Source organism: Ochotona princeps, chromosome 33, assembly GCF_030435755.1.
Source record: "Ochotona princeps isolate mOchPri1 chromosome 33, mOchPri1.hap1, whole genome shotgun sequence".
NCBI lineage: Eukaryota > Metazoa > Chordata > Mammalia > Lagomorpha > Ochotonidae > Ochotona > Ochotona princeps.
The window spans coordinates 6,079,552-6,105,903 of record NC_080864.1 but is presented as its reverse complement, the minus strand read 5'-3'; the positions used below and the strand labels follow the sequence as shown (position 1 = coordinate 6,105,903).

The following is a 26,352-nucleotide window of genomic DNA, read 5'->3' as shown; positions in this document are numbered from 1 at the left end:
GTGCTGCGCCGATCCGAAGCCAGGAGCCAGGAACCTCTACCGGGTCTCCCACGTGGGTGCGGGGTCCCAAGGCTTTGGGCCGTCCTCCACTGCTTTCCCAGGCCACAAGCAGGGAGCTGGATGGGAGGTGGAGCCGCCGGGATTAGAACCGACACCCATATGGGATCCCAGTGCATGCAAGGCGAGGACTTTAGCCACTAGGCTACCGTGCTGGGCCCTCAAATAAATATATATATATATTTTATATATAAATATATATATATTAAAAATTCAACATATGAGAAGGGTGTGGAGTTAGGACCCCTTAGCCTCCACCCCAGCCCTGGGAGGGGTAAGTCTTTGCTGTGCCGGGAAGGGGGGGGCTCTTGAAGAACCCCAGGCCCAGCCACTGTCCTGTCTTCTGCATTGTGACACCTGCGTGAACGGCCCACGCGAAGTTCGCAGCCCAAGGCAGGCCCAACTTGAGGCAGAATCCTCATGACAAACTAACGAGGGAGGAGCCACGGGACCGCCCGTCCCTGCCTTCTTTCCCTGGGCACCGGTCCCGGGATGACCTGTGGTCATTCTGCCTTGGCCAGACACCTGGACACCACTCCCGGCAGGCCTGGTGGGAGCCAGACAAGAGAGTAGAAACAGAGCAAGCTTGGGTTCATGGCTGAAGAGACAGGAAACCCAGGACCAGGGCCAGGCGGCTCAGTCTGAGCTCCAACTCGGGCACACACCCCTGGCCCCTTGGCAGGACCCCCCACCACCACCACAGACAGACACAGCAACGGCGTGCAGGGTCCTGATTTATTGCAGACTCGGGGGATGCGCGGGGTACAAACAGCCAAGGACATGGAGGGAGGGTCCTGGGTGGGGAGGGGAGGCGGCTAGCGGGGCAGTGGCGTGTCCAGGGTTAAAAGTAGTGGGTGCTTGGGTGGAACCCGAGCAGAGGCCAAAGGCAGGGGCAGATGGGCCAGACAGGACTGTCCAGGGCCATGACCAATCAGCCAAGAGCAGGACAGGGGCAGGTGTTGGTGGGAAGGCGTGGAGGGGGCTGGTCCTAACGCAGGGCTCAGTGGAAGGTCTCCACCTCCACCACAGTCCAGTCCCCTTGCGGCGAGGCCACGTCGTCCGGAGAGAAGCTGGTGACCGAGGTGATGCTCGCCCGGGACTCGTCCAGCGGGGACAGCAGTTCTGCCCAGCGGCCCAGCTCGGCGTCGCTGAGCGCAGTCCGTGCAGCTCCTGCGCCGGGAGCCGCGCCGCCCTCGGCCGCGGCCAGCAGCAGCGTGCGGCTCAGCAGCTGCTGCACCAGGCTGGCCTGCAGCGCCCCGAGCTGCAGCTCGCCCAGGCGCGCCGTGGCCTTGGGGCTGCGCGGCGCAGGGGACCCCGGCTGGCCCTCGGCCCCGGACGCCGCCTTGCCGTCCTCCACGCTGGGCGCCGGGCCCTCATCCGGGGCGCCAGGGCCGGGGGTCGCGGCCTCGGGCCCGTCGGCCTCGTAGATGGTGCACAGCCCGTCGGAGGAGCCCGGACCGGCCACCGGAGGCCACGACAGCGACGCTCCTGAGGGGCAGGGAGAGACGCCGGGCTGGACGCGCCACAGTCCACCCTGCACGGGGAGCCACAGTCCACCCTGCACGGGGAGCCCACCCTGCAAGGGGAGCCACAGTCCACCCTGCACGGGGAGCCCACCCCAAGGAGCTCTGGCGGCCCCCAGGACGAGAGCCTACCCACCTGAAGACCACGCCCCCAGCACACAGGGCTCGCCCCGCCCACACCCCTCCACCCCGGTTCCGCCCCTCGTTCAGGCCCCACCCCCGGTACCTGGCGCGCCTCGCGGCTCCAGGCGGCCCCTCCCGCCCGGCCCCGCCCACACCGGCAGGCCACACCCGCTGTGAAGGCCACACCCTCTGGAGATGCCACACCTCATCTGGCCACATCCATCATGCAGGCCCCACCTCTTCTGACCACACCCCACACAGAGGGCACACCTCTGACCCCGCCCACCACGCAGACCCCACCTCTGATCACGCCCAACACAGAGGCCACACCCCTGATCACGCCCACCACCCAGGCCCCATCTGCTGTTGACCACGCCCCCAGCACCCCCACCTGAGGCCCCTCTGCCCTGGTCACTGGGGCTCCACAGGACACGCCCGCCATCATAGCCACGCCCCCTCCGGCTGGACCCGCACCGGACCACGCCCATCGTCCAGGCCCCACCTTCACCGATGGCCCCGCCCTTCTCCCTGGCGCGCCCCGCGGCTCCGGGCGGCCCCGCCCACCCTGCAGGCCCCGCCCCCGTACCTGGCGCGCCCCGCGGCGGCCCGCGGCTCCAGGCGGCCGGGTGGCAGGCGGCGAGCTCGGCGTCGGCGGGCGGGGAGGCCGCGGCCCCCTCGGGCCCGCTGTCGTAGCCGCGCAGCTCCTCGGGCGTGCTCGTGGCGCTGCTGCTGTGGCCGGCCAGGTCGGGGCCGCTCAGCGTGCTGGACGGGCTGCGCGAGGGAGGCGCGGGCGGCGCGGGGCCCGGGGCCAGGGTGAGCCGCGAGGCCGGGGGGTCGGGGCCCGGGGCCGGGGTGAGCCTCGAAGCCGGGGGGTCGGGGCCCGGGGTGGGCGGGCGGGGCGGGGCCTCGATGAGGGGCGGGGTCGGGGAGGGCGGGGCCTCAGTGAAGGACATGGCCAGAGGTGAAGGTGGGGCTTGGGAGAGGGGTGGGGCCAGGGAGAAGGGCGGGGCCAGAGGTGAAGGTGGGGCCTGGAAGATGGGCGTGGTCCGGTGCGGGTCCAGGAAAGGTCCAGTCGGAGGGGGCGTGGCTATGGTGGTGGGCGTGTCCTGCGGAGCCACAGTGACCAGGGCAGAGGGGACCTCAGGTGGGGGTGCTGGGGGCGTGGTCAGAGCAGATGGGGCCTGGGTGGTGGGCGTGATCAGGGGTGTGGCCTCTGTGTTGGGTGTGATCAGAGGTGGGGTCTGCGTGGTGGGCGGGGTCAGAGGTGTGCCCTCTGTGTGGGGTGTGGTTAGAGGAGGTGGAGCCTGCATGATGGATGTGGCCTGATGAGGTGTGGCATCTCCAGAGGGTGTGGCCTTCACAGCGGGTGTGTCCTCCACGAGAGGCGTGGTTAGTGAGGATGAGGCCTGCGCAACGGGCGTGGTCAGAGGAGGTGTGACTTCCACGAGAGGCGTGGCCACATAGGGTGTGGTCTCTACAAGGGGTGGGGTCAGGGAGAGTGAGGCCTCGGCAAGGGGCGTGGTTGGAGGGGGTGTGGCCTCCACGAGGGGCGTAGCCTGCACAGAGGGAGAGGCTGGAGGAGACGCAGACCTAAGAGGGGGACCCTGCAGGGTGAGTGTGGAGAGGGGAGAGACTTGCAGAGGGGCTGCCTCCAGAAGAGGGGCCTGCAAGAGAGGCGTGGCCTGAGGAGGGGGTGGAGACAGAGGGGGCCTGGCCTGGGCAGGGGGCGGAGACAGAGGGGGGCTGGCCTGGGCAGGGGGTGGATGCAGAGGGGGCCTGGCCTGGGCAGGGGGCGGAGACAGAGGGGGGCTGGCCTGGGCAGGGGGTGGATGCAGAGGGGGCCTGGCCTGGGCAGGGGGCGGAGATAGAGGGGGGCTGGCCTGGGCAGGAGGCAGAGACAGAGGAGGGCTGGCCTGGGTAGGGGGTAGAGACAGAGGGGGCCTGGCCTGGGCAGGGGGCGGAGACAGAGGAGGGCTGGCCTGGGTAAGGGGCAGAGACAGAAGAGGGCTGGCCTGGGTAGGGGGCGAACGCAGCGGAGGGCTGGCCTGGGCAGGGGGCAGAGACAGAGGAGGGCTGGCCTGGGTAGGGGGCGAACGCAGAGGAGGGGTGGCCTGGGCTGGGGGCAGAGACAGAGGAGGGGTGGCCTGGGTAGGGGGCAGAGACAGAGGAGGGCTGGCCTGGGTAGGGGGCGAACGCAGCGGAGGGCTGGCCTGGGCAGGGGGCAGAGACAGAGGGGGCCTGGCCTGGGCAGAGGGCGGAGATAGAGGGGGGCTGGCCTGGGCAGGGGATGGACACAGAGGGGGGCTGGCCTGGGCAGGGGATGGACACAGAGGGGGCCTGGCCTGGGCAGGGGATGGACACAGAGAGGGGTTGGCCTGAGGAGGGGGCGGACATAGAGGGGGGCTGGCCTGGGCAGGGGGCGGAGACAGAGCGGGGCTGGCCTGGGCAGGGGGCGGACACAGAGGGGGCCTGGCCTGGGCAGGGGGCGGAGACAGAGGGGGACTGGCCTGAAGAGGGGGCGGACACAGAGGGGGACTGGCCTGGGCAGGGGGCAGAGGCAGAGCGGGGCTGGCCTGGGCAGGGGGAGTGAGGGCTGACTGAGGGGGGACATTGGGGGCAGGAGGGGGCGCCGCTGGCGAGCAGGGAGCGGAGGGAGGCGTCCCCTGCACCCCTGACGAGCAGGGAGCTGGAGAGGTGTGGGTGGCCTGGGCCAGGGCTGTCCCCAGCTGTGGGGGCGCAGCTGGAGACGGGGGCGTGTCCGGCGGGGAGGGGAGGGTCTGCAGGGCGAGTGGAGCAGATGCACAGGTGAGGGTGGGTGTGGTGGGCGGAGCCTGCAGGTGCAGCCCGGCAGGTGGAGGGGGCGTGGCCGGCGGGGAGGGAGGGAGGGCATGGGCTGTGGCCTGCGGGAGGCGCGGAGCCTGGGGCCCTTTGCACTTGGGGGGCTGCTGCGTGGGCGCCCGTGCAGCCCCGCGGGCTGAGTGCGCCGGAGGGGTGGCCGCAGAGCCCAGGGGGCGGGAGGCCGGCCTCTGCAGCCCCCCGCTGCCCACCGGTCGCCTCCTGGCTGCTGGGCTGGGCTCCGAGGCGCTGCCCACTGCTTTCTTGGGGACCTCCGTGGCGGGCTGCGGCCGGGTGCTGGGCGCTGGCCTGGGGAGCCCCATCTCGGCCCCTGCAGGCCGGACCCGTCGGGCTGTGGCCGGGGAGGGGGCGGCCGGGGTGGGCCCTGCGGGGTCTGGAGACAAAAGCAGCAGGCGAGGTGTGACAGGTGGATGCGGGGTCACCCATGCATGCCAGCGGGTCTCTGCTGCAGTGCAGGGACCCCACTCCTGCCAGAGTCACGCACCTCTCCGAGGCCCCGAGTTCAGACTGTTCTTTTTGGGGGGTTCCGCAGGTTTCCTTCTGGCTACCAGTTCCTCGGTCGGGGGGCGCAAGCCCTTCTGGCCCAGAGGGCCGGGCCTGCAGACAAACGGACATTTTCCTATTTGTAAAATGGGTCCAACAGCCCTGGCGCCCCTCTCCGTTTGTGCCGAGGGATTTGTGGGGAGCGTCTCATGGTGGAGGTGGTGTTGTTACCTGGTGGCCCCGACGGTACGCCCTGGGCTAGAAGTGGAACCCTGGCCGGGGGTCCTGGCAGGGGGCCGTTCCCCTCTCCCCACTGCTGGGGGCCTGGAGGCTGCGGGGAGGGGGTAGAAGGTGGGGTCAGGGGTACCCCGGGAAGGGGGCTGAGGGAGGTGGGGTGGGAACTGGGGGCTGTGGTACCTGGGCTCCGGGGACCTGCCCCTGCACTCCGCCTGGCTCCCGCTCCGGAAGCCGCAGCAGCCGCCTCTGGAGGTGCCGGGGAGCCCCTGCCCCCTGCCGGCTCCGCTAGCGGCCTTCGCCTGGCAGCAGCAGCCCCCAGCAGCCGGAGAGCCGCTGCCGTGACGGGGGGCGGGGGCCGAGGAGAGCCTGGGGGCTTGGGGATGGGAAGGCCGGGGGGGCGTGAGGCCGGTGTCCGCGCCGCCGCAGCCCCCGCCTTGGTCTTGTCTCTCTTATCCATCGCGCCCCTGAGGAGGAGTCAGAGTGGTCAGTGTCCACCCCACGTCCCAGAGGGCTTGGCTGCCTGCAGGGATGTGGCTCCTGCCCCCCACCCCCTCCGCGCACATCACCACACATGGCGGCCTGGATCCGAGTCCCTGCATCCCGCCCACGCTCAAAGCTGGGGGTGAGGGGGAGACCCTGCCTGCCCCAGCCCCTCCCCACGCACCCCTGCCCCACAGCCTCGGGGGCAGAGAGTGGGGCGGCCACGGGTTCCTGATACCAGCAACCCAGGGCTCCCGCCCGAGGAGCCACGCCAGCCCCCGGAGCCCATCCCCTGTCTCCCCCCACCAACCCCAGAGACGCAGGCACCTGCCAGGAGGAAGGGCCGCCCGGCTGCCCGGGAACAGGCTCTCGGAGACAAAGAGCCGCTTCCCGGCCCCGACCCTCCCGTTGGTTGCTGGGTCCCCCCATCCGCCCACGCGCCTGGGCGCGCACCCCCTTCCACCTGCTCACGGAGGGCTCCGCTGCACGCAGGGTCGTCTGGGGTGGGGCTCGGACCGATCCGGGTAGCAGCAGGGCGAGGGGAGGAGGGGGCGCTGGCGGAGGCGACCAGGGGAGCCCGGCCAGCCCCACCCCTCAGCCGCCGCGGGCGAGGAAGAGCTGGGGAGGGGGTGGGGATGGCGGGTGACGCGCTGGAGCCAGACCCGGGAGCGCGGCCGGCGGGAGCGCGCCCAGGAGGTGGGGGGAGAGGGCGCGGTGCGCGCGGGAGGGAGAAAGGGGCAGCTGGAGGGCTGCGCCTGAGGACCCTGAAGACCCTCGCGGAGTGAGGAGAGGAGTCTCTAGGCACCCCCGACCCCGGCCTTCCCTCCCATCCCCGGCACTCATTCAAGCACCTGCCGGGACCCCAGCCCCAACCACCTGGACATCAAGATGTGGGTCGGCTTGCCCCTGGCAACCAGGGGGCGGGACCACCGCGCGCCTCTGGCCCACTGACCAATCCGGTCCCTCGGTGTCCCGACCGGGGGTCCTGGTGAGGGCGGGCCTCCCAGGGTCCCCTGGCACGCGCGCGCGCGCGCACACACAGACTGGGAGTGGGGGACAGTTGGAATAAAGTAGTCCCGGGAATGTAGGGAATGACAGATTTGCAGGGAAAGGCGGAGGGAGGGTGAGAGGGGCAAGGCGCTTCTTCCTGGGGTGGGGAAGGGGAGGGCGCAGAACACGGCCAAGCCCCTAGCTTACCCGAGGTCACAGCCGGCCACGGCTCAGTGGCAGCCGCAGGAAGGAGGAGATAAGATTATGGTACGAGCTGGAACAAGCGTGGGGGCCCTTTGGCCCAGAGGACTAAGCTGCCACCTGCCACACAGGCATCTCCAATCCCTGCGCCAACCTTAATCAGCCTCCCATCCAGCTCCTTGTCAAAGCACCAGAAGATGGTTCCCAATACCTGGGCCCCTGCCACCCACAAGGGAACCCCTGGCTCCTGGCAGCAGCCTGGCCAGGCCCTGGCAGTTGATTCTATTTGAGGAATTAATCAGTGAATGGAAAAATCAACCTCTCTCTCTTTCTCTCTGGTCTCTCCACTTTCAAATGATTATTATTATCTTAATGCATGGGCGAATAGAAATGGTCCTATCGCAGTGGCCCAATACAGCTGGACAAGGGAGAATGGTATCACATTGGGTGATTTCACCAGCCAGCTTGCAGGGACCCGGAGGGGATCTGAGGAGGGAGACAGACAGCACACCTGCCTCCCATCAGCCTTCTGCCAAGCCTGCTTCTCCAAGGTCTGGCTTGGTCAGCCCTGTTGGCTGTGCGACTTCTTTGGACACATCACATCCCTGTGGACTCAATGGCCTCGCTCCACATTCCATCCCAAACCACCAGCCCCTGCTTCCCCCCGCACACCTGGACAAGCAGCTCACCTGTTCCTGGGACTCCCGGGCTTCTGAACCCAGAGCGGGAAGGGACGCGGGAGGCAGCCCAGGATGAACCAGAGAACCTGAGGACAGAGTTCTCTCCATACAAGAGCTTTTTCTGATGTATGTGTGTACGTGGGGCGGGGTGTCATGCCTCAACATGTTAATCCCCCACCTGCCAGCACCAGCATCCTATATGGGCACCAGTTCACGCCCCAGCAGCTCCACTTCCCATCCAGCTCCCTGCTTGTGGCCTGGGAAAGCAGTGGAGGACGGCCCAAAGCTTTGGGACCCTGCACCCGCGTGGGAGACCCGGAAGAGGCTCCTGGTTCCTGATTTCGGATCAGCTCAACTCCAGCCATTGTGTCCACTTGGGGAGCAAACCAATTGATGGAAGCTCTTTTTGTCTCCCCTCTCTGTAAATCTGTCTTTGTAATTAAAATAACTTCCGACTCCCTTATTTGCTCGGCCCCTTTTTCCTCCCCCCTCCCCTCCCCAGCCAAGGCTCCGGCTTAGACCTGGACCTTGATACCAGTTCAATCCATCCAGGTCCTCACTGGCCACCAGCTCCTGGCCTCTAACGCCTGAGGCATAGAGCTGCCCAAGGGGCAAAATGCTTGCCTCAGCACACTGGGGTCAGCACGCCGGCTGGCAACCACTCTGCCTTCAGCGTCAATCTCACCAGGCTGGACATGCAGGGATGTAGTGTCTGGTCCCTACACATGCTTGTGTCAAGGGCAAGAATCAGACGGCAGGGGGTCTGCTACCCCACACCATCCCAGGGTGTCGCTGTCCCGCAGCGATGGACTCGGTGCACAGAGCCGATAACAACACGCCTGGACTCTGACTGATGGTCAAAAGCTGAGGTTCATTCGTGGCATCAGACTTCACACACAGAGGGCCATATGGGATAAGAGAGGAGGTATTGAGCTTATGGACAAAACCCATCAATTGTTTCTATACTTTTGTGTGGAATTCCTTTTGTATATTCTACCAAGTGCTGTCCACTCAACTGTTCTCATACAAATCATATCCAACCAAAGGTAGCCATTCGGTTGTTCTCATACAAATATTATCCCATCAATTGTAATCCTGTGCTCGCTGACCTTCTAGGGTCACAATGTCCTCCTCCACCAGGGAGGAGGGGGCCTTCCTCACTAATCTGCCATTGTGGACAGATTTTTTATTCCTCCCCCCCCCACGCACACACGGTCTAAATACAACGCCAGATGCCCCCAGGTTCAAGTGGAGATTTGCTTATGTTTTATTTATCTATTTCTGTTGGACTGGTTGGGGAAGGGAGGAGAGGGAGGGGCAAGGCAATGTTGATCCGGCCGAGGTTGGCTAGGGACACCCAGGTGAGCACCCCAACTTTGCTGGGCTTACTCCCATCCCGCCCACAGCTCCTGCTCCACCTGCCGTTTCGGTTCACCTGCACTTCGGCCAAGCTCGCAGGGGACTAGGTTGTTGCACCTTGCGGGTGGCAGACGACCCCTCCATGGGTGCCTGACAGGGTCTCTACGGGCCTGGTTCCGCAGCGTCCTCCACCACTGGCCGGGACCAAGCCAACCTGTAGAGTTTCAGGGCCGGGAATTTCGGATTGCCGGCACGCGCTGTCGACCTGGCCGCGCCCTCGGCAGGGCGGGACCGAGGCGGCCCGGGGGGCGGGGTGGGGCGGGCCGGTTCCCCGGCTCCCTGGGCTCCTGTCCCGCCCGTCCTGACTCACCCCGGCCCGCCCGCCCAGCCTCGGGAACTCTGCGGGAGTCCCGGGCCGCTCCACTCCAAGGGGACCCAGGACTCGGCGCGCCCGGCGTCCGACCCGGAGCGGTGAGTAGGGGGGAAGCTGTACGTACCCATCTCCGGCTTCTGGAGGAGGGGGTGGCAGGATGCGGGTCGGGCTGGGACCTGGGGTGTGGCCCAGGAGGAGGAGAAGGGCCGGGCTCCAGGTGTGCTGCCACTGTGGCCTGCGCCGGCTACCGTGACGCCCAGGAGCCGGCGGGGAGGAGGGTGTGCGCAGCCGAGGCGCGCGCCCTCTGGGAGCCACGCAGGCTCCCACAGCAACAGGTTAAAAGCTAACCCTGGAGGTCTTGAACGGGTTTTAACCTTCCCAGGAAGCGAGCGGTAAGGGAATCTGGGAAAACAGCCCGTTTGGGGGGTGTGTAGGGAGCAGTGGGGTCCACTCCATCTTCCCTTCTGAAATGCCTCCTGGGCTCCTAAATCCGGGCAGGTGCAACTTGTTAGAGTCCCACGTTGGAAAGACACCTGCTGGGTCCTGGCCCAACATTTGCTACTGAGAAGTGACCCTTCCCTTTCCTTCTTGCTACCCCTGCCTCAGTTTCCCTAGAGTGTAAAAAGGCCTCCCTCAAGGCTTGGAAAGGACTGGTTTCTCATTGGGAACTTCAGCCAATGTCAGGATAGAGGGGATGGGGTGGGAGTAGCACAGGTACCCACCCACCAGGCCCAGCCTCAATAGGAAGGGGGTCAGGACGCAGTGAGTGGCCCTATTTGGGGATGGTCTGATAGAAGCAAAGCTGGGGTGAGACTGCTAAGACGCCCCTCACCACCATCCTCCCCTCCCCAGCCATCATCTTCCTGCAGGCTTGACAGAATAAAACAGGTGCCTTCGGACAGAGTGGAGGGGCAGGGGGGCCCAGCTTGACAGCCACCTGTAACCACACGAACTTGGCAAAGTTGCATTCTTGACCAGCTCTGCCCCCAGAGGTAAGAAGGGGAGGTGTGTGTGTGTGGGGCGCGGGGTCTGTCTTCAGTCTTTTCCCTCCCTGCTCCCTGACTCCTGCAAGCCCCTCTTCCCGGACTCCCCTCCCCCCGCTAGCTCTGGGCAGACAGAGGGGGGCTGGTCTGCGGTGCGTCTGCGGAGCTTTTAATGGCAGGTTTGAGATGATCGACGTTGAGTCATGGAGACGGATAATGATAATTTGGGCACTGAGGTCTGGGTCCTGCGTACGGACGGATGCACCTTGCGCCCGTGGGAGCTGGAGGAAGAGTGGGAGGCCCTGACGGTCCATCATCACTGCGTACCTAAGATGGCAGGAAAGACCCTCGGACGATGTGCCATAAATGGTGGGCGGGACGTGGGACCATGTGCGTGCGTGTGTGTGTGTGTGTGTGTGTATGTGTGTGGTGGGGAAGAACTCTTGTGCTGTGGTTCCTGAAGGGGCTCACCTGAAAGACCCCAGGGCACACCTGATTCATAGTTGCTCCGGATTAAAATAGGATAGCGCCCCCCCCCACCTCAAGGGCAGCACCTGCTTCCTGTGGGCCTGACTGCTCCCTCAACCCAGCCAGGAGTGACCCCACTGCTTTTTCTTTCTTCTTTAAAGATGTATTTATTTTCATTGGAAGGTCAGTTATACAGAGAGAAGGAGAGACAGACAGGAAAAGCTTCTCTCCACTGATTCACTCCCCAAGCGACCACAATTGCAGGAGCTGAGCTAAGATGAAGTCAGGAACCAGGAGCTTCTTCTTGGTCTCCCACACAGGTGCAGGGTCCCAAAGCGTTGGGCCGTCCTCTACTGCTTTGCCAGGCCACAGGCAGGGAGCTGGAAAATGGGAAGTGGGCAGTGTCCATATGGGATCCCGGTATATGCAATGTGAGGACTTTAGCCACTGGGCTACCGCACCGGGCCCACCCCAAAGCTTTGAAGGAACAGAGAGGGATGATGCAGGTAGCTGAAGGGTAGGATAGAGTGGGAGGCCTCAGGGCTCCCTGCCTGCCTGCCTGCCTGCCTGGCTGTGCCCCCTGGCAAGTGATGCATCCATCCATCACCACACTAGGAGACTCCGGATAATGTGGGCTGCGGAAGCTGGAGTAGTGACACAGGAGTCCTCTCTCGGACTCTCTCGCCCTCCTCTTCCTTTCCCTTCCAGCACTTTGGGATGTCTGCCCAGGGGCCTGCGTGTGTGTGTATTTTCAATAATGACATGTTGGCCTAAAATGAAACCCAGGGACAGAGTGGGCCAGCTGCCCAGCCTCAGCCTGGACGTAGGTATCACCCTGACAAGCCATCTGGCTGCAGTCCAGCACCCCGGCCCCCACCCTGCCCGGGCCTGGACTCAGCTCTCTTGGGAAATCCTGGTGTTTCGGTCACCACCTGCGGCTCCAGCCCTCCACCCCCACCCCGGGGCTGTCTGGGCTTCACCTTGGCCACTCCCTAACCCCTGAGGCCGCACGGAACTCAAACCTGGCTCTAGCCGGCTTTTCCGGTTGGAAGTTGGGGGGGGGTGCTGGGAGCACCCCCGGAGAAGGGGGAGGGACTCACGCCCTGCCCTAAGTCTTGGCTCTTGGAGCTGTCTGGGCTGGTGACCTATGGGCTCCCCGCTGGCTCAGAGATAAACGGGAATGACGCACTGGAATTTGGGAACAAAGTGGCACAGGGGGAGGGGAGGACTCCTGAGCTCAGAGGGGGTAGGGGAGCAGGTGAAGGGGGCAAGTGACAATGGCCTCTCCCCTTCCCCTCCACAGCCCTGGGAAGGGGGTGAGGTGGAGACCAAGGTGGAGCAGGTCAGGCTAAGAGGCGGGAACAGGTGCACGTAGTGGTGGGATTCTTTCTGTTTTCCTTAAGTTTATTTGGTTGAGCGTTCCGTCATCTATTTTTCATTCCTCCAGGGTGCCCTGTGGCTGACCTGTGTGTGTGCAGGGGGAAGTGGAGGGGAGTGGATGGGAGTCAGGAGACCAGAGCTCCATCCGGGTCTCCCACGTGGCTTGCGGGGACCCAAATGCTTGAACCCTCACCTACCACCTCCCAGGGTGTGTGTGCATGAGGAGGAGGAAGTTAGGAGGAGGACCCCAAGCATCCGATGCAGGGTCCAGGAGCCACTGCACCTGTCGGGTGGTAGCCGGGCCACATGAGGACTGGGGGCACACATCTGGGGCCTATGGTGGGGGTGGGAAGACCCCCTACAAGTGCCCCCTCCTCCACAGCCTCTCCCTGCCAGGCAGCACAATGATCCCCGTGGCGGAGTTCAAGCAGTTCACGGAGCAGCAACCTGCGTTCAAGGTGCTGAAACCCTGGTGGGATGTACTGGCCGAGTACCTCACCGTGGCCATGCTAATGATTGGCGTCTTTGGCTGCACTCTGCAGGTGAGGGGTGGGGCCGGCGTGTGCCAGGGTGTGGGGGGGCCCCAAACGCAGCAGGGGCGTGGCCAGGCAGGGAGGGGAGGGGCCAAAGGCAGGGCCGTCCGGAAGCCTTGCCCTGGTCTGTAACCCGCAGGGCAATGCAGACCCCTGTCCTGGCTGCTCTTGGGTGCTCGGCTTTACCATGGCATTGACTACATTCGCTGCTAGAATCTTTGAAAATTTCTTTTATTTGAAAGTCAGAGTTAGGAGAGATAGAAAGAGATAGAGTTCTTCATCAGCTGGTTCATTTCCCAAATGACTGGAGCAGGTTAAAACCAGGAGCCCAGGAGCTCCGTCGGGGTGTCCCACGGGGGTACCAGGGGCCCATGCCCTTGGACCAGCCTCTGCTGCTTTCCTAGGAGCTTCAGCAGGGAGCTCGATGGGAAGTGGAGCAGTCAGGACTCGAACCACTCTAAGGTGGAGGATTAGCCTGTTGAGCCACGACGACGCTGGTCTGGGGACTTCAGTATCTTTTCTGGAGGATGACGCAATTCAAGCCAAGTTCTTTTTCATGCATTCATTCAATACTCAGCGGGGAGCAGTTCTTCCAAAAGACTCGCCCAGGGTCAGGACTCCTCCCTCCCGCCATCATCTCCCTCCCTCCCACCATCTGTAGGTGACACAGGACAAGATCATCTGCCTGCCAAGTCATGAGCCCCGGGAAAACGTGTCGGAGGCCCCGTGCCAGGAGCTGCTGCCGCGGGGGGTGTCGGAGCAGATCGGGGGGCTCCGGGAGGTCAGTGGCCTCAAGAACAATCTAGACCTGCAGCAGTATAGCTTCATCAACCAGCTGTGCTATGAGACGGCCCTGCATTGGTATGCCAAGTACTTCCCCTACCTGGTGGTCATCCATACGCTCATCTTCATGGTTTGTACCAGCTTCTGGTTCAAGTTCCCCGGCACCAGCTCCAAGATTGAGCACTTCATCTCCATCCTGGGCAAGTGTTTCGATTCCCCCTGGACCACGCGGGCCCTGTCCGAGGTCTCCGGGGAGAACCACAAGGGCCCAGTGGCTACTAGCGGCAAAAGTGCAGCCACTGGGACGTCTGTTGCCACCACCGCCGCCGCCACCCATGCAACCGGGAGCGGGCCCGGCAAAGCGAGCGAGGGTGAGAAAGAGAGAGAGAAGGTGCTGACAGAGCCCGAAAAGGTGGTGACTGAGCCGCCGGCGGTCACCCTGCTGGACAAGAAGGAGGGTGAGCAGGCCAAAGCCTTGTTCGAGAAGGTCAAGAAGTTTCGCATGCACGTGGAAGAGGGAGACATCTTACACAGCATGTACATCCGGCAGACGGTGCTCAAGGTGTGTAAGTTTTTGGGGATCCTGATCTACAACCTGATCTACGTGGAGAAGATCCGCTTCCTGGTGGCCTGCCGGGTGGAGACGTCCGAGGTCACGGGCTACGCCAGTTTCTGCTGCAACCACACCAAAGCGCACCTGTTCTCCAAGCTAGCCTTCTGCTACATCTGTTTTGTGTGCGTCTACGGCCTCACCTGTGTCTACACGCTCTACTGGCTCTTCCACCGGCCCCTCAAGGAGTATTCCTTCCGCTCGGTGCGGGAGGAGACGGGCATGAACGATATCCCGGATGTCAAGAACGATTTTGCCTTCATGCTGCACCTCATCGATCAGTACGATTCGCTCTATTCCAAGCGCTTCGCCGTCTTCCTCTCCGAGGTCAGCGAGAGCCGCCTCAAGCAGCTCAACCTGAACCACGAGTGGACACCAGAGAAGCTGCGGCAGAAGCTGCAGCGGAACGCCCGGGGCCGCCTGGAGCTGGCCCTGTGTATGCTCCCGGGCCTGCCCGACACGGTCTTCGAGCTCAGCGAGGTCGAAGCGCTGCGCCTGGAGGCTGTGGGCGACATCACCTTTCCTCCAGGACTTTCGCAGCTCGTGCACCTGCAGGAACTCAGCCTCCTGCATTCCCCGGCCCAGCTGCCCTTCTCTTCGCAAATCTTCCTGCGGGACCGGCTCAAAGTGATCCGAGTCAAGTGTGAGGAACTCCGGGAGGTGCCTCTGTGGGTGTTCGGGCTGCGGGGACTGGAGGAGCTTCACTTGGAAGGGTTGTTTCCTCCCGAGCTGGCCCGGGCAGCCACCCTGGAGAGCTTACGGGAGTTGAAACAGCTCAAGGTGCTGTCGCTGCGCAGTAACGCAGGCAAGGTGCCGGCCAGCGTCACCGACGTGGCTGGCCACCTGCAGCGGCTCAGCCTGCACAATGACGGGGCCCGCCTGCTGGCGCTCAACAGCCTCAAGAAGCTGACGGTGCTGCGGGAGCTGGAGCTGGTGGCGTGTGGACTGGAGCGTATCCCGCACGCCGTCTTCAGCCTGGGCGCCCTACAGGAGCTGGACCTGAAGGACAACCACCTGCGTTCCATCGAGGAGATCCTGAGTTTCCAACATTGCCGGAAGCTGGTGACACTCCGGCTATGGCACAACCAGATTGCCTATGTCCCTGAGCACGTGCGCAAACTCAGGAGCCTGGAGCAGCTCTTCCTGGCTTACAACAAACTGGAGACGCTGCCCAGCCAGCTGGGCCTGTGCAGCGGCCTCCGGCTGCTGGATGTGTCCCACAACGGGCTGCGCTGCCTGCCTCCCGAGCTGGGCCTCCTGCAAAACTTACAGCACCTCGACGTCTCTTACAACGCCCTCCAACTCCTGCCGGATGAACTCTTCTTCTGCCGCAAGCTGCGCACGCTGCTGCTCGACTACAACCAGCTGAGCCACCTCTCGCCTCACGTGGCGGCCCTGGGGACCCTCAGCCGCCTGGGGCTCAAGGGCAACAGGCTGGAGGCGCTGCCCGAAGAGCTGGGCAACTGCCAGAGTCTCAAGAAAGCTGGGCTGCTGGTGGAGGAGATCATCTACCAGGGCCTGCCTGCTGACGTGCGAGAGAGATTGGAGGGAGAATGAAGGGTGGGGTGGGGGGCATCTGGCAGCCCCCCCTGCCCCATTGAGGCCTTTAGATGTTCCATCTGTCCCTGTGGTTCCAAGGGAGGTGGCGAAGCCAACGGAGAGGAAGGGGGTGCCTTGGCAAGATCCTGGGGCTGATTTAGGTGGGGCGGTCAGGAAGCTGTGGATTCGGGGCCGTGTCGGCAGAGAGAGGATTAACTCTGTCATGGGCGTTTCAGAGACCAAAACCACACACACCTGTGGCTCAGCCCCTCCCTTGAGGCACCCTAGCGTCATCTAGGCCACTTCTACGGGGGCGGAGGGCACATCACATCCCAATGGGAGGGCCAACTGTCCATCCCCACCCACTCACTGGTCCCACAACCCTGACCTTTCCATCCGTTGTCGTCTCCCGAGAAGGGGTGGGGACAGAGAGCATAAGGCACAAGCCTCTCCCTTCCCAGCCCAGCAGGGAGGCTGGTTAATCCTTGCTTTTGGTGCCACAAATGGACACAATGTTTCTCACACTGGGATGGGTGTTCAAGTTGGAGCTGGCTTGAGGCCCCGCCCTGGGAAGACTGATTCGCGAGTGGGCGGGCAGGGGGCCAGGCAGCTGTCTGTGGGCCAACAGAGCCCAGGTAACTGGTGGGTGGTCCTCCCTGGTACTTAGCAGTGTGGGGGGGATTGAGGATGTGCGGTGACCTTACCGGGGGCCACCTAATAAACACGATGGATCCATGGACAGCTCATGTTTTGGTCTTGGATGTCTACGGCCATCCCGTCGTGGGCTAAGCCGATTCCTACAGACCTTTGCTGCTGCCCCCGCCCTCCCCACCCCCGGTGGAAGACGCAACCCAGAGGGAAAGAAACCCGCAGGGGAGGGAGGCCTTGGAGAATCGGAAGGAGAAGCTGAAAAACCAGAGGAGCCTTGCAAGGCGTCTCGTCTCCCACCACCTGCTGTTGTGTCCAGATTTTGAGATCCCCAGAAACCACCAGGAGTCTGAAATTGATCCAACTGCACAAGGATGGTTTATGGAAGCTCAGCACATCCGAGCCTGGGTTCTTGGTTGAGAGCAGGCAGCGGGCTGACCGACACCCCTTACCAGGAGTGTGGCCCCCGAACAGCACATTCCTAGGGTTTTTAGAGAGGCAGTCCACAACAGCTTGAGAAGGGGCAATTCACAGTAGCCTGCAAAGTGAGGGGGAATGCCACAGGTTCCCTACCTATCTCGGCTGGACAGCCAGTGCCTCCAGCAGCTAAGGGAGGCACCCACTTAATTACTTGGAGCCACCTGTGAGATAACCAGACTTGGGTGGGTCTTGATAAGAATTGGGACCCAGCAATGTTAAAGGTCACATAGGCGGCTAGAGGCCACTCTGCCTGCAAGCTCAGACAGTTTCTTAGTAGCAATGAGCCATGAGCAAATGGTTGGGATTTTGCTACTGAGGGTTCTTCACTGCAGCCTTGGAGCTCAAGTGGACAGGGCACAGCCTGCCTGGCCTTGAGAGCTGAGGCTCGTCCACCTGCTGCGTGGGTTTCCAGAGCAGCCACGCTGCCCTCCTGTTGGGGCACCTGCCCAGGGCCTCCCGTGGCCAGTCCCAATCCCAGCCTGCCCACGTCCAGAAACTAGCTGGGCTAGCCTCCCCACCGGGGCGGGAAACGGTGAGGGCAGCAAACCAGGCCCTGGGTCCTGTGCAAGGAGGTGCAGGTCAGAGACCAAGCAGCAGCAGCACCCCTAGGCACGCCCCTCCACACACACACACACACACACACACACACACACGCTTCGGTCCTCGGCCCTCATCGAAGGGAATGAAGTTCTGAGAGGACGCGGCTGATCAAGACCCAATCGGCAAGACCAAAAACGCTGGAGGACTGACCACGGGTGACCTGCAGCCGAGGCACCTGCCGTGCGCATGCGCGACAGGCATCCCGCCGCGCCTCCCCTGCCGCGCACGCCCAGGACGCATGCGCGTCGCCGTCCCCGCCTCCTGGGAGGGGAGAGGAGGACGGCGGAGTGGGCGCATGCGCAGCACGGCTGTTGGGGGAGGTCGGGAGAAAGGCGGCGTCGCCCGTTTCCAGCTGCGACCTCTAGGTGGCGCGATCCTCCGGGCCGAGCCGCAGCGCGCAGGCGCGGAGCGTCTCCCGCGTGGCCAGGGCGGGTGCGCGCCGCGGGCATGCGCCCTGCGGGGGCGAGACGGCGGCTCGGCGGGGTCATCCGGGCGCAGGCGCAGTGCGGTGTTTGTCTGGCGGACTGACGGGCGGCCGGGCGGTGCGCGGCGGGGAAGATGGCGGCGTCCTCCCTGGAGCAGAAGCTGTCCCGCCTGGAAGCCAAGCTGAAGCAAGAGAACCGCGAGGCCCGGCGGAGGATCGATCTCAACCTGGATATCAGCCCCCAGCGGCCCAGGCCCAGTGAGCACGGCGGCGTGGGGGAGGGGGCGCGCGGGGCGGGGACCCCGTCTGCAGGCCCCGCCCCCGCTTCCGGGGCGCCCCAGCTCCTCCTCCTCCTCCTCCTCCTCCTCCTGCTGCTCCTCCTCGTCCTGCTGTCGGTCGGCTCGCGGTGGGGGGTGGAGAGACGGGAGAGCCGGGTGACGGGTCCCTGCGAGCACCCCGACATCCCAGCCCTTGTATGGCACTGAGTGTCAGAACCCCCATCTTTGCAACCTCCGCCCCATCCCTGGCTGGACAGCAGCTTGTCATGCGGGGAGCAGCGAGCGGGTCGCTGACGACTGGGTTGGGGCGATGTACCCCCTGCACAGGCGATGCACCCCCCTGCACACACACACACACACACTCCCGGGTGTCGCATCCTAAAGATCTTTGATCATGTCGTGGGGGCCTCCCCTCCTGCTCTTAGGACAGCCACCTCCCTGGGGCTCACTCGGCAAGCCCCCCCCACTGCCCATCTTCATACACCAGCCCCTTCAAACCCAGGTAGCTAGCCTGTTTCATGCCCCTTGGGGTGTCAGGTCCGGCTCCCTCGTGGGTCCTGTCTCTTGGACCTTGGGGTGTCAGGTCCGGCTGCCTCGTTGGTCCAGTTCCTTGGACCTTGGGGTGTCAGGTCCGGCTGCCTCGTGGGTCCAGTTCCTTGGACCTTGGGGTGTGAGGTCCGGCTCCCTCGTGGGTCCGGTCCCTTGGACCTTGGGGCGTCAGGTCCGGCTCCCTCATGGGTCCGGTCCCTTGGACCTTGGGGCGTCAGGTCCGGCTCCCTCGTGGGTCCGGTCCCTTGGACCTTGGGGCGTCAGGTCCGGCTCCCTCGTGGGTCCGGGGTCCGGCTCCCTCGTGGGTCCAGTCCCTTGGACCTTGGGGTGTCAGGTCCGGCTCCCTCGTGGGTCCGGTCCCTTGGACCTTGGGGTGTCAGGTCCGGCTCCCTCGTGGGTCCTGTCTTTTGGACCTTGGGGTGTCAGGTCTGGCTCCCTCGTGGGTCCGGTCCCTTGGACCTTGGGATGTCAAGTCCGGCTCCCTCGTGGGTCCGGTCCCTTGGACCTTGGGGTGTCAGGTTCGGCTCCCTCGTGGGTCCTGTCTCTTGGACCTTGGGGTGTCAGGTCCGGCTCCCTCGTGGGTCCGGTCCCTTGGACCTTGGGATGTCAGGTCCGGCTCCCTCGTGGGTCCGGGGTCCGGCTCCCTCGTGGGTCCAGTCCCTTGGACCTTGGGGTGTCAGGTCCGGCTCCCTCGTGGGTCCGGTCCCTTGGACCTTGGGATATCAGGTCTGGCTCCCTCGTGTGTCCGGTCGCTTGGACCTTGGGGTGTCAGGTCCGGCTCCCTCGTGGGTCCGGTCCCTTGGACCTTGGGGTGTCAGGTCCGGCTCCCTCGTGGGTTTGTCAGTGCTTGTACCCCTTCCATATCCACCTGCCAGGGTGCCACCCTAAGGCAGCGTGACTCTGTCTACTGGGCCCAGCTCCTGTAGCCAACATGCCCATTTGGAACTTGGGGCCCTCTGGAGGGTCCCGGGTCCCACCCACCCAGTCCTCCTCCCTTGGGATAGATCTTACCTGTAGGCTCGCCTTAGGGGCAGGGGGAAAGGACCCCATAGTGCAGCCCGAGTCGCTGGCTCTTGGGAGCCCCAACCCAGGGGAGACAACCGGGTTGCTCAGGGGGCGGGGTGGCCGTGCCCGGTGGCAGCGTGGTGGGCAGGTCCCAGGAGCCCCCTGCAGGTGTGTGTCTGTTTCCATATCATTCCGCCCGCCCTCCCATCTCTGTCTGTTCCTCCTCCCATCTTTGCAGTTTCTGGTACCTTGCGCCTACCTCCCCAGACCACCCCACTGCTACCCCCAGCCCCCACCGTCGTCCCCACTCCTCCCTCTCCTCCTCCTCCCCCCTCGTGGCGATTTGGTTTCTATTCTGTTGGCCGGATCGGGCGTTTTCTGTTGTGATTGATCGTGCTGTTGTTTTTTTTTTTTTTTTTTTCTTCCTTTTCCCCCCATCCAGTTATTGTGGTCACTCTAAGTCCCGCTCCTGCCCCATCCCAACGAGCAGGTACCAACCTTTACGTCATCGTCTGCTTGGACACCTGCACCATTGAGACCTAACCACTGCCAGGCTGCAGAATGCCCCCTCGCCCCGCCATGCTGTGTGCGTGCGCGTGTTTGTGTGTGTGTGTGTGTGTGAGTGTCCGTCCCGCCCACCCCTCCTCTCGCTCTCACACCACACGGGCGGCAGGCGGTTCTTCCCCACACACCCTTCCTGGGCTCGGGTTGGACTCCCTAGGGAAGGACACGGGCTGCCTTACTGTGTGGAAGTCCGTGGCCTGCCGACAGGCGAACAAGTGTGTGTGTGTGTGTGTGTGTGTGTGTGCGCGCGCGCGTGCGCATTATGTGTGGGTATCCATGCATGCGTGTGTGTGTGCAAGAAAAAACACAGGCCCAGCAGGCTTGATCCGTCTGAGCAGCCCCACGATCAGATGGGCACGTGGCTGCACGCAGGGACTCCCCCCTGGTGGGCAGGGAGCGCGTGCCGGTGGGCCAGAAGGTCCTAGTAGTAGGGGAGAGACTGTACAAGAGGAGCCTGTGTCAGTGTGGAGTGAGTCCCAGAGGAAACTTTAAACAGCCTTGCTCAAGTCCCGGTCGGCCACAGGCGCTTGCGTGTGTGTGCAGGTGCCCGCACATGTGTGGGAGTGTAGGCCGTGGGGCCCGGGGTCGTGTGCAGCATGCATACGTGTGTGTGTGTGTGTGTGTGTGTGTGTGTGTGCTTGCACGTGTGGCCGGGGCAGTGTGCACCGTGTGTGGGAGTGTGTGCCGTGTGGCTGGGGGCAGTGTGCACCGTGTGTGTGTACCCACGCGCATGTGCTCACCGGGCAGGCAGCCTGCCTCTCCGTGCCTGTGTCAACAGCTCTGTACCCCTCCATGGCCTCCTGCTCCCATTCTCATCCATTCATTCCACGTCTCTGCCCTCCTCCGTGTCCCCTCACCAGCCTCCCTCCCCGCGCCCCATGAGGCCGTTATCATTCCAGATCTCCGCAGGGCCTCTGTGTGACACGCTCCCTACAACACACACTGCCCCCGCCCCCTGTCACTTAGGCCCCCCCAGTCGCAGCCCAGGCTGTGGGCTCCCAGTGTGGGCCTGTACACTCGGAAGGGCCCAGGATGTCCACCCCTAGGGTCCCTAGTGTAGAAAAGGGCTCAGGTGCAGGCGTTGGGGCCCCTCGGGACCTGGGAAGGGCTGGGAAGGAAAGGTGCCCTGGAGCCTTTTCCTGTGTCCCTGCCAGGCCCAGGCTGGGGGAGGTGAGGGGCGTGCACCTGCCGGGGTGCTGGCCACACTCAGGGTTGCAGGCCAGTGCGTGGGAACCTGGCTGCTGGCACCTCCGCTGCACACCTGTTGGTCAGTGAGCAGTTCTGGCAGCCCTGGGGGGGCAGGGTGGGAGCCAGCACCCATTGGGAGGGTGAGTGAGGAGTGAGCCTTCCGGCTTCCAGGGGACCCCAAGCTCTTCAGGTCTCTGCCCTCTGTCCTGGCCCGGTCTTGGCTCCTTGTCTGTCTTTGTCCGTTTCCTGCCCCCACCCGCCCCCTAACACTGCCTGCCCATCCTGGGGTTCCCGCTGCCTGCCCGCTGCCTACCTCCCTGCCTGTAGTATGTCCAAGCTGTCCGCATGCCGGCTGCTGGAAAGAGCCCACCCCCTGCCTGGCCCATGCCTCCCCCTGCCTGGCCTGTGCCTCTCCCTGCCTCCTGCCAGCCTCAGGGCGCAGGCACAGGCGTTGCTTGGGGTCCCCTCTGCCCTACCAGTCCTAAGCGGCCCTGGTTCTGTTTGCCTGTGAGTCAGGCAAGGCAGACAGCCCAGATACTGGGTCCTGTGCCTACTGTCTCCTCCCGTCCCCCCGCCCCAGCCCAAGCGCCCCCTGGCCTCACCCCGACCTCGGGCTCACAGTGTGGGTGTGGCAGATGAGGGTGCCAAGTGCCCGGGACGCTCCACCAGCCCCCCTCATCACTCAGCCTGGGCTTGGGGACGAATCCTCAAGTCTCCAGGGACATCCCTCCCCTTCCAGCCCCCTCTCTTCTGGGTCCAGGGTGGGGAGGGAGTCCTCGGCTCCCCAGGCCTGCAGACAGGGCGCTGGACGGGCCTGGCCAAGGGATCCCAGGGCTGGGAAGGGAGGTTGAGAGAATTCCTACCTCCTCCCCCTGCACGGGGCCACACCTCACGCCGGGCGCGCCCCTGGTTCTCACCCCCCCAGCCCTGCAGCTGCCGCTGGCCAACGATGGGGGCAGCCGCTCGCCGTCGTCCGAGAGCTCCCCGCAGCACCCCACGCCCCCCGCCCGGCCCCGCCACATGCTCGGCCTCCCGCCCACCCTCTTCACGCCCCGCAGCATGGAGAGGTGAGCAGGGGGCGGGGAGCCGGGCGGGGGGCGTGGGACGAGTGTGGGGACCCTCCGCTGGCACTGTCCGTGTCCCCCTCCCCCCAGCATCGAGATCGACCAGAAGCTGCAGGAGATCATGAAGCAGACTGGCTACCTGACCATCGGGGGCCAGGTACCCCCCAGCCCCATGTTCTGCACCCCGGGGGAGGGCGGGCAGCGGGGGCAGGCCCTGGGGACGCTGCAGCCCTCGCTCTCCTGGCCAGCGTTACCAGGCAGAGATCGGTGACCTGGACAACCTGGGCGAGATGGGCAGCGGCACCTGCGGCCAGGTGTGGAAGATGCGCTTCCGCAAGACGGGCCATGTCCTCGCCGTCAAGGTGAGGCGGCACCCCTCCTTGCCCCCCCCCCCGCACCCCTGCTGCAGCCCCGGCTGAGGCGCCCCCCGCTCTCCGCAGCAAATGCGGCGCTCAGGCAACAAGGAGGAAAACAAGCGCATCCTGATGGATCTGGACGTGGTGCTCAAAAGCCACGACTGTCCCTACATAGTGCAATGCTTCGGCACCTTCATCACCAACGTAAGCCCCGCCCTGTGGGCCTGCCGGCTCCGCCCCCACGCCCAGCCCCGCCCCTGTGAGCCTGCCGGCCCCGCCCCCACGGCTCTGCCCCCACACCCCAGCCCCGCCCCTGTGAGCCCGCCTGGCTCCGCCCCTGTGGGCCCGTCTGGCTCCGCCCCCACACCCTAGCTCCGCCCCCACACCCCAGCCCCGCCCCTGTGAGCCCGCCTGGTTCCGCCCCCACGCCCCAGCCACGCCCCCACCCCCCAGCTCCGCCCCTGTGAGCCCTGCTGGCCCCACCCTGGTGCCTGAGACGCTGCCCCTGCCCGCGCCGTGTCCCCCGCAGACAGACGTCTTCATCGCCATGGAGCTCATGGGCACCTGCGCCGAGAAGCTCAAGAAGCGGATGCAGGGACCCATGCCCGAGCGGATCCTGGGCAAGATGACGGTGGCGGTGAGCGGCCCAGCCGGGCCCGGGGACCGGGGCGCGGGGTGGCCGGTGGCCACCAGGTCCCGGGGTCAGCGTGGCCGTCCTGCAGATCGTGAAGGCGTTGTACTACCTGAAGGAGAAACACGGAGTCATCCACCGTGACGTGAAGCCCTCCAACATCCTGCTGGACGAGCGGGGCCAGATCAAGCTGTGCGACTTCGGCATCAGCGGCCGCCTGGTCGACTCCAAGGCCAAGACGCGCAGCGCTGGCTGCGCCGCCTACATGGCCGTGAGTTTGGGGGGGGGGGGGCTGCGACGGGCAGAGGGGCCTTGGGAGGCCAGCTGCCGCCCCCTGCCCCCGCTGGGGTACACCTGCCTCCTCCCTTCCTGCAGCCCGAGCGCATCGACCCCCCGGACCCCACCAAACCTGACTATGATATCCGGGCGGATGTGTGGAGCCTGGGCATCTCCTTGGTGAGTGCGGCCTGCCTGTGTGCCCAGGGCCAGGCCTCCTGGGGGGCGCCGAGGGTCCCTGGGCAGGGCCAGTGGGGCACCGCCCGCTTCTGCATCGCCCACCCAGCCCTCCCCGCTCCTCGTCTCCTCCTCCTCCCTGCAGGTGGAGCTGGCCACGGGGCAGTTTCCCTACAAAAACTGCAAGACAGACTTCGAGGTCCTCACCAAGGTCTTGCAGGAGGAACCCCCGCTCCTGCCAGGCCACATGGGTTTCTCGGGGGACTTCCAGTCATTTGTGAAAGATTGGTGAGGACTGTGCTACCTCTGGGGGGCCGTGGGGGGTCAGGGGGAGGTTGGGCAGGACACCCAGCACCCATGGGATACTTAGCAAGGTGATCTCTGGAATGCTGTGTACCAGCGGGGCTGCCCACAAGGTGTGGCCCTGGGAATGGGACCTGCTCACCCTGCTGGGCCCGGGTGACTGTAGGGGCGCTTGGCTGGCCTGGCTGGGTTCCCCCAACCATCAGAGGCTGGAGAAGGCTAGGAGCTGCCGCAGGTCGCCGTACCCCAACCCCGGCAGCAGCCTGACTCTTCCCGGCTCTCTGCTGTCTGTCCCCTGCCTTCTGCAGCCTTACTAAAGACCACAGGAAGAGACCAAAGTATAACAAACTACTTGTGAGTACCCCGGCACCCCAGAGGGAAGCCGCCCACCCCTCCCCCAAGTCTTGGAGGAGCACCCCCTGGTCCTAAGCCACACCCTTCGGGCCCACAGGAACACAGCTTCATCAAGCGCTACGAGACCCTGGAGGTGGACGTGGCCTCGTGGTTTAAGGACGTCATGGCCAAAACCGAGTCGCCGCGGAGCAGCGGAGCGCAGAGCCAACCCCACCTGCCCTTCTTCAGGTAGCCGTGTGGCAGCGGCCAGCCCTCCCCTGCCCCTCGCCACCGGCCCCCCGCCCCGCCCAGCTGCCTGCCTGGGCAGACCTGGGGGGACCCTGGACAGCCGCCGAGGCTGAGGACAGCCCGGAGAGGGCGCCCACCTGCCTGCCCGCCCACCCGGCCTGGGCTCGGCTGGCCGCGCGGCCCCAGCAGACACTGTGAAGGGAAGAGAGCAGGCCGCGTGCGGACTCGCTATTTATACAGTCGGAACCTCCGGGCCGGGGTGGCAAGAGCCTTGCGCCCCGCACCCCCTGTCACAGGGCGAGGCACCCCCTCCCCTCCCCCCTCCCTGCCCCCCCCCCGCCCCTGCCTCTGTCGTGGCCCAGGACGCACTGTGGGTGTGACAGGCTGTGGCCACCCCAGCTGGCTTCTCTTCCCCTCCTCTGCCCCTTTTTTCTCTCCCTCTCTCTCCCTCTCCCTCTCTCTCTCTCTCTCTGTTTGATCTCAGGGGGTCCTTTTTTTGGAGTTTATTGTATTTTATTGTACTTGGTGGGGGCGCTTGGGAGAGGGAAGGAGGAGCGCTTGGCATGGGGTTTGTGAGTCCCTTCCCAAGTTTTTACCAAAGTCAGGTTTAGCTGCTTGTGAAAGAAAGCTGCGGGCATGGGGGTGGGGGCTGGCAGAGCAGCCACGGCTCGTCCTCAGGCCTGGCTCCCCCCCACCCCCGGGGTTAAGGCACGGTTACAGCCAGGCCAAGTGGAGCTCAGGGGGGGTGGGCACGGGGAGCCCAGGGGTGCTGCAGCCACCCAGGGAGGCCTTCAGGGAACATGGGTGCAGGTGCGGCTGTGATGGGGGCATGGCAGGGCGCTGCCTTGGAGTCAGGAACGGAGGGCCCACGGAGTGGATGTGGGGGGTTCGCGGAAGTGTGACAGGTGTGCGCCCACGCCCCTTGGCCCACCCCAAGGGCCGGTCCCTGGGAGTCCGCTGGCCGTGGGGGTGGCGGCAGCAGTGGCGATGGCCGGAGCAGGACAGGACCCGGGCGGTGTGCTCCTTTCGGTTGGCGATGGCCACAGACCAGGCGGGCTGGCGAAACAGCCAGGAACAAGGCAACCCCGTGGAACCACAGACAAAAATCCGAACTGCACCAAAGCGAGGCGCCTCGCCAGGGCTGGCGGGGGTCAGGAGGCCTCCCGGAGCCCATGGCAGCCACTGCCCCCCATCCCCCCGGTGACTATACCCGTGATATGCTGCATGTATTCCCCGTAGTAGCTGTCACACCGCCCTCCCCCTCCCCCACTCGGCTCCTTGTGGCGGGGGGCCCCGGAGGTCCCGGCGCTGCCCACCCTTGGGCCTGGGCTGGGAGCTGGGGGCGCCTGGGCTGGACCTCCCGGTTTGACTTTTATTTAAACTTTGACTCTCCGTTGCGTGTGTGTGTGTGTGTGTGTGTGTCCACCCTTCTCCCTTCAGTGTCGGGCGGGGAGCCCAGGGGGACGCTCTCCCACCTTCCCGCCTGTCCGCTGCTGTCACCAGCCACCGCTCTGGACGAGGCCCAGGGCGGACGGGGTGGGCGGGGTGGGGGCTGGGGCGTGCATGGCC

At 64.9% G+C, this 26,352-nt stretch overlaps 3 protein-coding genes across 3 annotated transcripts; 2 read left to right on the top strand and 1 right to left on the bottom strand.

Annotated features, from left to right (window-relative positions):
* Positions 1 to 1,057: 1,057 nt before the first annotated feature.
* On the bottom strand, positions 1,058 to 5,736 carry PRR36 (proline rich 36). Its single transcript, XM_058657665.1, has 6 exons — positions 5,460 to 5,736; positions 5,274 to 5,373; positions 5,044 to 5,156; positions 4,373 to 4,932; positions 2,290 to 3,259; positions 1,058 to 1,545 (listed from the first exon to the last, which is right to left on the bottom strand). The coding sequence occupies exons 1-6, from the start codon at positions 5,734 to 5,736 to the stop codon at positions 1,058 to 1,060; spliced, it is 2,508 nt and encodes an 835-aa protein (XP_058513648.1).
* A 3,643-nt stretch (positions 5,737 to 9,379) lies between these two features.
* LRRC8E (leucine rich repeat containing 8 VRAC subunit E) lies at positions 9,380 to 15,676 on the top strand. Its single transcript, XM_004596007.2, has 3 exons — positions 9,380 to 9,464; positions 12,594 to 12,735; positions 13,388 to 15,676. Exons 2-3 carry the CDS (start codon positions 12,598 to 12,600, stop codon positions 15,674 to 15,676), a joined length of 2,427 nt encoding a protein of 808 aa, XP_004596064.2. The 5' UTR covers positions 9,380 to 9,464; positions 12,594 to 12,597.
* A 2,123-nt stretch (positions 15,677 to 17,799) lies between these two features.
* Positions 17,800 to 24,902, top strand: MAP2K7 (mitogen-activated protein kinase kinase 7). Its single transcript, XM_058658126.1, has 11 exons — positions 17,800 to 18,068; positions 22,320 to 22,461; positions 22,549 to 22,615; positions 22,707 to 22,820; positions 22,899 to 23,018; positions 23,344 to 23,451; positions 23,537 to 23,716; positions 23,821 to 23,901; positions 24,044 to 24,186; positions 24,510 to 24,555; positions 24,653 to 24,902. Exons 1-11 carry the CDS (start codon positions 17,945 to 17,947, stop codon positions 24,785 to 24,787), a joined length of 1,260 nt encoding a protein of 419 aa, XP_058514109.1. The 5' UTR covers positions 17,800 to 17,944; the 3' UTR covers positions 24,788 to 24,902.
* The last annotated feature ends 1,450 nt before the right edge of the window (positions 24,903 to 26,352 follow it).